The 10,498-nt window shown below is 43.0% G+C and overlaps 1 protein-coding gene across 1 annotated transcript in view; it reads right to left on the reverse strand.

The window, feature by feature from the left end:
• The window catches only part of HACE1 (HECT domain and ankyrin repeat containing E3 ubiquitin protein ligase 1), a gene marked incomplete at its 5' end in the record, with an annotated part of 84,557 nt that extends 76,491 nt beyond the window's left edge, over window positions 1-8,066 (reverse strand). Inside the window, 4 exons of the mRNA XM_081093995.1 lie at window positions 3,276-3,380; window positions 4,030-4,119; window positions 5,201-5,255; window positions 7,991-8,066. Of these exons, the coding sequence (XP_080950121.1) occupies window positions 3,276-3,380; window positions 4,030-4,119; window positions 5,201-5,255; window positions 7,991-8,066 (326 nt within the window). The remainder of the gene's footprint in view (window positions 1-3,275; window positions 3,381-4,029; window positions 4,120-5,200; window positions 5,256-7,990) is intronic.
• Window positions 8,067-10,498: the final 2,432 nt, after the last annotated feature.

A 10,498-nucleotide genomic window follows, 5' to 3' on the forward strand; every position in this document is an offset into this window, starting at 1 on the left:
TGCCCTTAGCCGGAATCAAACCCGGGACCCCTCAGTCCGCAGGCTGACGCTCTATCCACTGAACCAAGCCAGCCAGGGTGCTATAATTTCTTTATGAGTTCAAATTTGTATAGATTGAAGCAGAGGTCATAGAGAAATTTTTAATAAATAATAAAAAAAAAAGTTAAGTACGAAAGGCATCCAAATCAATGTTATGTCAGGGTTATGAACTCTTCTTATTCCTTTTCTCCTCACTGACCTGCCATATGAATAATGCAGTATCTCTCATATTTCTTCCTCTTTAAAATGTAATGATCTCACCCTAGCTAGTTTGGCTCAGTGGACAGAGTATCAGCCTGCGGATTGAAGGGTCCAGGGTTCGATTCTGGTCAAGGATACATGCCCGGGTTGCAGGCTTGACCCCCACTAGGGGGCGTGCAGGAGGCAGCCGATCAATGATTCTCTCTCATCACTGATGTTTCTATCTCTCTATCCCTCTTCCCTTTCTAAAATCAATAAAAATATATTTTTTAAAAAATGTAATGGTCTCGCCAGCAAGTGTGGCTCAGTGGTTGAGTGTCAACCCATGAAACAAGAGGTCACCCGTTCAATTCCCGGTCAGGGTACATGCCCAGATTGCGGGCTTGACACCTAGAAGGGGGCTTGCAGGAGAAAGCTGATGGATGATTCTCTCTCATCACTGATGTTTCTCTCTCTCTCTCTCTCTCAATCTCCCTTCCTCTCTGAAATTAATAAAAACATATTTTTTAAAAAATGTAATGGTCTCCAACTTAAATGTTCTCACCCCTCCGCAAAAAAGAAAGATAAATTATGAGTTGTGAGATGATGGTGAATGAATGTGTTAATTAACTAGATGGAAGGAATTCTTTCACAATGTAGAGATATATCAAATCATTACAATGTATACTTTAAATATCTTGTTATTTTGTCAATTATACCTCAACAAAGATGGGGGGGGAAGTAACAGTCTCCTAAATGACTAAGTCTTCCTACTACAATTTTGGCCCTGCTGTGCACCAATCTGTCCTTTCATTTACAATTGTTGAGACAGAGTACTGAGATATTTCCTATATGTAACTTTTTCACAGACCTTTATTGTTATCCTACTAGAACTAGGGATAAGGTATCTAGACCTGAGATTAATTCAGCAAGTAAATATTAAATAATCTACTCAACGATTTAGGGGGTGCCCTCCTACAACATACCTAATGTAGCCAAGTATTAAAAAAACAATAAGCTGTTCCCTAAACTAGTTCATGTTCCAAATCAGAAAATGGGGAAGACCAGGTAGAGTCAAAGGACTACATGCCTTTTCCACTCCAACCTCGACATCCCTGAAGTTCTTGTTCTTTGGGTTTCACTTTAATCCTTGTATGTAAAAATTTGTCTCAGATTGATGCAGTAGACAATTTTAGCCCCATATCCCTACCTAGAATCCCAGTTCAAAACAGAAAACAAAAATATTTTCAAGAGTAAACAAAAGAAGAGACACATAGAAATATACTTTCATAAAGAAGTTTTATAGCATTAGAAAAATGTTTATAAGGTCCTCCAACTCACAATCAAAAACTACTTATTTTCATTTTGAACATAATTCCTATCATTTTTGCCTGGTTTCTCAGTCCAACAGAATTTTAAGAAGTAAAAAATAGTGGTAGATGCAGACAGAGATGTGACATCTAAAATTTTTTACAAAAAAGGGGAGAAACCCATAAAAAGTATAGTAGGATTTAAAAACAATACACAATAACATAATGATGTTCATAATGATGACCAGAGTTACCAGGAAAAGGCAAAAATTATATTCACATTTTGGAAATAATACTTTCATAATGGAAAAATGCTGATTTAATTAAAAATTTAAAAGAGGGCCAGCAAGCACATTATTTATTAAAGAATCATTTTGTTGTAACTAAAATGAAAAGCAGTTTTGGCACTGACAGGAGTAATCAAGAAAGCTTACTCCATGCCCTGACCAGTGTGCTCAGTTCGTTGGGCATGGTCCCATGAACTGGGCTCATGAAGGAGGCAACGTTCGATGTGCGGCTCTTACATCAACATTTTTCTCTCTCTTCCTCTTCCTTCCACTCTCTCTAAAAATCAATAAAAATATTTTGAAGAAACAAAAAAACTTCATCCTTAAAAATAAAATAAAAAACAAAGCTTACTCTATCTAGTATAGCTCATTCTCAAATAGTTACTATGAATAAACTGGATATAATAATATTTACTCTGGCCCTGGCCAGGTAGCTCAGTTGGTTAGAACATCAACTGGATACGCCAAAGATGCAGGTTTGATCTACAGGCAGGGTACATACAAGAAACAACCAATAGCCGAAACCGGTTTGGCTCAGTGGATAGAGCGTCGGCCTGCGGACTGAAAGGTCCCAGGTTCGATTCCGGTCAAGGGCATGTACCTGGGTTGCGGGCACATCCCCGGTGGGGGATGTGCAGGAGGCGGCTGATCGATGTTTCTCTCTCATCGATGTTTCTGACTCTCTCTCTCTCTCTTCCTCTCTGTAAAAAATCAATAAAATATATATATAAAAAAAAAACAACCACCAATAGATGCATAAATAAGTGGAACAAAAAATCATTGTTTCTCTCTCTGTGTCTCTGTCTCTCGCTCCCTTCCTCTCTCGCTCTAAAATCAATGGAAAAAAAACCACAACATTTAATCTGCATTTAATTCCATAAATAAAATTAACTAAATAAGCAATTTGGAAAATACAACATGGAATAAATTGTGACAAGAGATTAGCAGGAAAAAGGATATCAAAACAATAAAGGCAAAAATTTTTCCTTTCAGAAAATAAAATGTCACTATAAACCAGCGGTTCTCAACCTGTGGGTCGCGACTCCTTTGGGGGTGGAACGACCCTTTCACAGGGGGTTGCCTAAGGCCATCAGAAAACACATATATAATTACATATTGTTTTTGTGATTAATCACTATGCTTTATGTTCAATTTGTAACAATGAAATTGGGGGTCACCACAACATGGGGAACTGTATTAAAGGGTTGCGGCATTAGGAAGGTTGAGAACCACTGCTATAAACCAAGTAAAAATTAACTTCAACAAATATATTTTCAAGAAGAAAAATATCGGTAAACAAATTCATAAATATTTAAATATGATAGTTATTTAACAATTGGATATAATGACCCAAGACCCTCTTACCAAGACCAAAACGGGGGGGAAAAATCAAATCAATGTAGAGTGTCTTGAATAAAAATAATACAACTTAATCTACTTAAGAAAACAAAATACTTACCCATTTCTAGCTGCCAAATGAAGTGGTGTACAGCCTGAAATATCTTGATAGTTAGGATTTGCTCCTTTCTTTAATAGCAGAACCAAGCATTCCACAGATCCACAACTAAAACAATATTAAAAATAGATCAGATACATTCAACACAGCCAAGTTGATATAGCTTAATTAAGAACAAAAAGCTTTAAACACATTATTTTTGAGGTCCATATTAACCTAAAAGATGACTTCTGTCACAAATAATAAATATCCTCTACTTTAAAATACAGGATGGGGCAAAAGTAGGTTTACAGTTGTTCCTATGGAAAATAATACAATAACTAATAAATAATAACACAAGAATAAACTCTGTTTCATGTACTCACAACTGAATACCTGTTTTTGCCCACCTCTGTATAAGGCCAATGACCATGTGTAGTTAGCATATAAAATCTCATTGGTTGGATAAAAGAAAAATTTCGATGAATGAGAGTCTAAGGTATTTCTAAAAAAGACAACCCAGTGCCTAACACACTTTGCTTTGATCTGGAACAAGCGAAGGCAGTGGATGTGAGACTAGAGTCCAATCCCGAGGATAACAATATATTTAGGTAAAGAATGTAAGCGTAGCACACTATGCCCTTAACATATAAAGAACCATTCAGATGTCTGTACTCATTTCTCTCCATAACTACCCTGGGTCAACACTGATTCAAATCCTGCTACTACTGATCATTACTCTAGACCAGAGTTCAATTCAAAATAGCTTTAATCTTACTTTGCTGCAATGTGAAGCAAGCTTCTTTTCACACGTCCAAATGCATAATTAACATCAAACTTTGAATTTGATAGTAGTTCGGAAACAGATCTACACAAAAGAATATTAAAAGAGTTGATACGTTTTTAAAAAGTTTTAAAAAACAAAGATCTAGAGTTAATAGCTCTTTAGTTACTCTTATCAATATATTTTAAAAATTCTATCCCACATAAACCAAAAAAATGGGCACTGTTTTCTAAGTGTAGCATGGCATCCAAAAACCATCTGCTCTGACATATAAACTATTGCTGAATGTTTCCTTGTCTGCACTCTGTGTAATCTGCTCTGAGGCTATCCAAGTAGTCCTCAGCTCCCCTTAGAATGTTTTTTTTAAGAAACAGAACTTCCTTTTCAGAATATATATATATATATGTACATATATATGTATATATATACATATATATGTGTATATATATGTTTTTATTGATTTCAGAGAGGAAAGGAGAGGGAGAGAGAAACATCAATGATGGAGAATCATCTAACAGCTGCCCCCTGCATTCCCCCTACTGGGGATGGAGTCCAGGGCATGATCAAATCTAACCGTGACCTCCTGGTTTATAGGTCAACACTGAACCACTGAGTGACACTGGCCGGGCTCCCCTAGAATACTGAGAAATAAAGAGAGTAGGGCTGGCTGCTCCCCTTGCAGAAACCTGAGCCCATCTATATTAATTCTGTCCAAATAAGAAAATCAAAGACAAAAAACACATTTTAATAATATCAGATAGGAGGTTTAAAGCAAAAAACTTGTTTCAAAATATAGTTTTCCTTCACTTTCTTCTCACTACACCAAATTACCTAATGGCTAACCATAGCAGAGCTGTCTGCTGCAAGTGTAAACACCTCATTCCACAGTCAGATAACTGTACCTTATATGACCAACCAAATACCTGACTTAATATCTGACTATTCATTTAGAAAATCTCTTACCATAGAATCTCAGAAAATCTTTTTTCTTAATTCACATAAAGAAAATTATAACAGGTTAAATAACTTGTCCCAGGACAACATCTATGAACAAACTGTGTGTGTGCATGCACATGTGCATACGTACATGTGTGTATACTAGTACACGACATTTAGACAAATTTATACCTCTCAAAAAGTATAAATTTGTAAAATAGGAACTCACCTGTGTTGATCAGCCATAACCATTGGCATTAATGTATAAACAGCAGTTTCATTATCTGAGTAAAACAAAACAAAACAGAAAAGAATTCATTTATCTCAGACTTTATCCAAAGGGTAATACCTAAAACTATCTTAAAATTTTCTTAACTCCACATAAAAAGTGAGGAGAAGAGGTAAAAAGTTAAGGTTAGTGAAGAATACCACAGGTATTGCAAAATTTGCAATACATAATTTCTTATCCTCTCTAATGCTCATTCCCTCTACATCACCACAAAACTTCTTAGCTTCTAGATCTGAGGGGAAAAATTACGGCCCTAACAATTTCTGTAGCTTTAACAACTAAAATTTCTTTTAGTTCCAAAGAGGTGTTTATTGACTTCATGCTTTATCATACTTACATGTACTTTGGGGAAACTTATCCTACCTAATAAGAGACAAACATGGTAATTGACCATACTTTTGCTACGCCTCCCATCGGCTAATCAGCGAGATATGCAAATTAACCACCAACAACGATGGCGGTTAATTTGCATACATAGGTGTGAAGCGGTGGAGCAAAGACTGAAGGCGGCTCCAGCCGGGGCAGCGAAGACTGAAGGCAGCTCCGGCCAGAGCGAAGGCCTGGGTCCCGGGTGCCGGAGGAAAACCGGTGCCGGCAGCCAGGGGAAGGGAAGGCCTATTGCACGAATCTTTTCGTGCAACGGGCCTCTAGCCCTTATACTAAAAGGGTAATATGCAAATCGACCAGACTGCAGAACACTGGTCACTATGGCATGCACTGACCACCAGGGGGCGGATGCTCAATGCAGGAGCTGCCCCCTGGTGGTCAGTGCGCTCCCACAGGGGGAGCTCTGCTCAACCAGAAGCAGAGTGCCAGAAGCAGGGGGAACGCAGTGCGGTGGCAGGGGCCTCTCCCACCCTCCGAGGCAATGCTAAGGAGCAGCCAGCCTAGGGCAGTGGTCGGCAAACTCATTGGTCAACAGAGCCAAATATCAACAGTACTTCTTCAAAATAGACTCGCCCAGGTCAAAAACCGACTTCTGCGCATGGGCCACAAAGTTTCAATAGCACTGTACGCGCGTCCACAAGTGGTATTCTGTGGAAGAGCCACACTCAAGGGGCCAAAGAGCCGCATGTGGCTCGCAGTTTGCCGACCACGGACCTAGGGTAAGGAGCAGCAAGCAGGGAGCCAGGGCTCCTGGACTTCGAGAGGGATGTCTGACTGCTGACTTAGGCCTGGAGAGCAGGGCTAATCAAGCAGACATCCCCTCAGGTGTCCAGGACTGTGAGAGGGCGCAGGCCGGGCTGAGGCCACCCACCCCGCTAGTGCATGAATTTCCGTGCACCGGACCTCTAGTAAGTATATATGGATTTTAAAGCTATATATGCTAAATAAGTTTAAATACATTAAACATACATGCTTGCTTCTTGCCAATATTATACCAAAAGGAAATATTTTAGAAGCTTTTATGAAACAGTATTAAAATTTTACTTTTACTTATTACTTTTAATTATTCACATCTTCATTTATATCTTTTATAGAAAAAAATTCACACAAACATGATCCAAAAGAAAACATCAATGATGCCATATTATACTTATGTAAGTTTCAGCGAGTTATTTACAAAGAAGTAACTCTGACAACTCCCATTTAGCCCTTAAAACGTTAACACCACCCTCGCCAGTTTTGCTCGTGGATAGAGCATCAGTCCACAGTATGAAGGGTCCAGGGTTCCATTCTGGTCAAGGGCACGTACCTGGTTTACAGGCTCGATCCCTGGCCCCGGTCGGGCCTCACGGGAGGCAACCAATGGATGTGTCTCTTTCACATCCATGTTTTTCTTTCTTTCTCTCTCTCTCTCTCTCTCTCTCTCTCTCTCTCTCTCCTCTCCCTCCCTCTCCTCCTCCCCGTTCTTCTCCCTCTCCCTTCCACTCTCTCTAAAATTCCTAAACTGCAGGGATCACGCCTTATTTCTTTGTAGAAGCTCCCCAGCCCCCACCTATGTGTGACGAATAAAAAATGAAACGGCCCTAACCGGTCTGGCTCAGTGGATAGAGCGTGGGCCTTTGGACTGAAGGGTCCCAGGTTGATTCTGATCAAGGGCATGTACCTTGGTTGCGGGCACATCCCCAGTAGGAGGTGTGCAGGAGGCAGCTGATCGATGCATCGATGTTTCTCACTCATCGATGTTTCTAACTCTCTACCCCTCTCCCTTCCTCTCTGTAAAAAATCAATAAAATATATTAAAAACAAAAACTTAAAAAAAAGAATGAAAACGGAAAGGCATATTAAAGAAAAGTGTAAATATGTCTACTAGTACATAGAGTATTTTAAGAGTACAAGTTTGGCATGTGCCACCTTATTTATCTTTTGTCAAAATACAACAGTGCTCCACGCTTTCAAACAGTCAAGGCTGCCAAACCGCCCTCGCAGCCTCAAGTCAACAGCACTGTCCGGGGAGCATCCCTGCCTCCCCAGCCGGCAGCGGCAGTGAGATGACCACCGCCTAATGTTTCTGGGACCCGGGTCCCCGCCATCCGCTTGGAGATCCGGTCTCTTCTGCTTCCTCCACCTGTAGGACCCGCACAGCCCAGCGCTTCCCGCAAACCCCACCTGCCGCGGCGGGCGCCCGGCGCTCGGGGGTCCCAGTCCGGCCCCTCCCAGCTCAGAAAGCAAACGTGGGCGTTTTGTCAGCTTTCGGGGAGTTTCCCACCGACCTCTCCAGGCCCGCGCTCCGCCCCCGCTCCCGCCCCGGCCGCCCCCCGCTCCCAGCCGCGCTGCCCCGCTCACCGTCGGGCAGCTCCACGGTGCGAGCGCGGCGCAGCGAGCGAGTCAGGCGGTTGAGTTGCTCCATCGCTCTCTCCATCCTCGGGGCGCCCTCCGCGCTCCTCCTGCCGCTCCGGCGGCCTCCGTGCCCCGCGCCCTACATCCCGCCCCGCCCCGTCCTGCGGGCGGAGGCGCCGGCTTGCCCCGGCCAGCGCCCGGGACTGAGAGGACTACGCGGGGCCGCGTTCTCCGTCCGGACCGTGGGGGCAGCCGGACAGACCACCGAGGGAACACCCAGCACCGTCGCCTCTAGTGCTCTTCCGGCCGCCTCGGCCCTTCCCTCCTCGACTCGCACAGCCTTCTGGGAATCGTAGTTCCGAGCCGGGCGACTCGACCCGGGCGGAGCCACGCTGGGTGCGCGGGTGACTCCTCACTCTGGCCCCGCAGAAACCCGGGCGGTGTGTGCGGAAAGCAATGCCGTGCCTGGGCATGCCCCAACTTCCTGGAGAGACTTTCGGGGTGTCACCGCGCCCGCTGCTCTGCTTCTCCAAAGTTGTACGCGAGCCGCTGCCTTGACCTTCAATTCTATCACTTTCCTGTTTAAAATAAAAACCATCATCTCGGTTTGGGTACATTTGTTTTTCAAATACATAAACTGTTGAAATATTATACAATTTTCCTATGTCGAGTCTAAAGAATAATAATGTCAAAGAAATGCAAACGCAGAATATAGTAGTACTGCAGCTTCATATACCTTGGAGCAGAGCAATTTCAGAGACATCATGTGGCAGAATTTATAAATGACAATCTGCAGTAGCATTCTGTAACATTCTTCCAGCATCCTCTGCTCCTGTGGCGAACAATGACCAGGATGGGGAGTGAAGCCCACCTTGGAGGCTATTGGGGACTCCTGCCCCTGCACACAAACTTTAGGCTTGGTGTGCACAGGACATTGGAAGCGATTTGAAGCAACAGCCTAGGTCAGCGGCTCTCAACCTGTGGGTCGCGACCCCTTTGGGAGTGGAACGACCCTTTCACAGGGGTCGCCTAAGACCATCGGAAAACACATATATAATTACATATTGCTTTTGTGATTAATCACTATGCTTTAATTATGTCCAATTTGTAACAATGAAACTGGGGGTCACCACAACATGAGGAACTGTATTAAAGGGTGGCGGCATTAGGAAGGTTGAGAACCACTGGCCTAGGTAGTGGTGGTGATAACAGGGACTGAGGTGCTAGCTTCTGTCCAGCAGTGGGCAACTTGACTTTATGAGTGGTACTGGAAGGCCAAGAAAGGTTGGAGCATTTCTAGTTGAAACCAGATTGCAATGGGTTGGGCATGGCCCAGATTGTCCCATAGCATTTGACATTCCTTGGAAGCTGTAACCTCTCCACCTTGTTGCCAGACTGGTTGGTTAGGTCTCATCTGAACCAGCTGGTTAGGAAGTCTACACTGAGCCTGTTGCACCACTGGCACGAGTGACTGGTGGCTGCAGATTGGAACTGATTTAGGATGGCACAGCAAGGAACACCTGTGCCAGTCACCATCTGCCCCTACATAGCCTGGATGGGCAAGTAAGACAAACTTTCTTCCTCTGGATCAACCAACATACATTATCAACATACCTGTGCCCATTCATTGCAGGAAAAACTTTGCCTCTCTGAGGAAGAAGCTGTGAAAGTCCTAGTTCTTTGTTTCTCTCTTACATTTTGGCACTGGTTATATCCAAGAAAAGAAAATACCCCCCTTATCATTTAATTGTAAGCAGTGTTAGCCAGGTTCATATTCACCCACATGGATTAATGGAGGGTTTTTTCCCCATTTCAGTAAAATTCTGCCTTTTTTAAACATTCAACTTGGGTTAGATAAAAGATAATGGTGAGTTCATTCTATCATCATTGACTTAGTCCCAAATTCAATGCAAACAAATATTTATGTAAAAGGTGCAGGGTAGAAGGACAATAAAAAAGACTTTTTTTACTCTCAAGGAGTTCAACTTTAGGAAAGAAAGTGAAGACATGTACCAATATGTTAGCAATACATAGAAAGGTGTGGAAAGTCCTTCAAGTTGTGCCAAAAACCCTGGGGATATGAGGGAGAGTGTCATCACTGTATTGTAGGGAGGAAATAGAATCAAGGAAAATTTCATGCATGAAAGGAGGTCAAGTTAACACATGGTGAATAGAAACAAGCAGGACAACTGATTAATAGCAAATAATAACAGTTGATATTTGCGCATTCATAGCTGATTTAGCTGAGGCTTATGAATAACTAGAGGCCCAGTACATGAAATTCGTGCAGGGGGGGGGGGGGGCGTAAGGAGGCCCCCTCAGCCCATCCTGCCACCTCTCTAATCTGGTACCCCTCGGGGGATGTCCGACTGCCAGGATAGGGCCTAAACCGGCAGCTGGACATCCCTCTCACAATCCAGGACCACTGGCTCCTAACTGCTCACCTGCCTGCCGGCCTGGTTGCCCCCAACTGCCCCCCCACCAACCGGGTCGCCCCCAGCTGCCCCCCACTCC

This window comes from Myotis nattereri (assembly GCF_964212035.1).
Source record: "Myotis nattereri genome assembly, chromosome: 6".
NCBI classification, from domain to species: domain Eukaryota; kingdom Metazoa; phylum Chordata; class Mammalia; order Chiroptera; family Vespertilionidae; genus Myotis; species Myotis nattereri.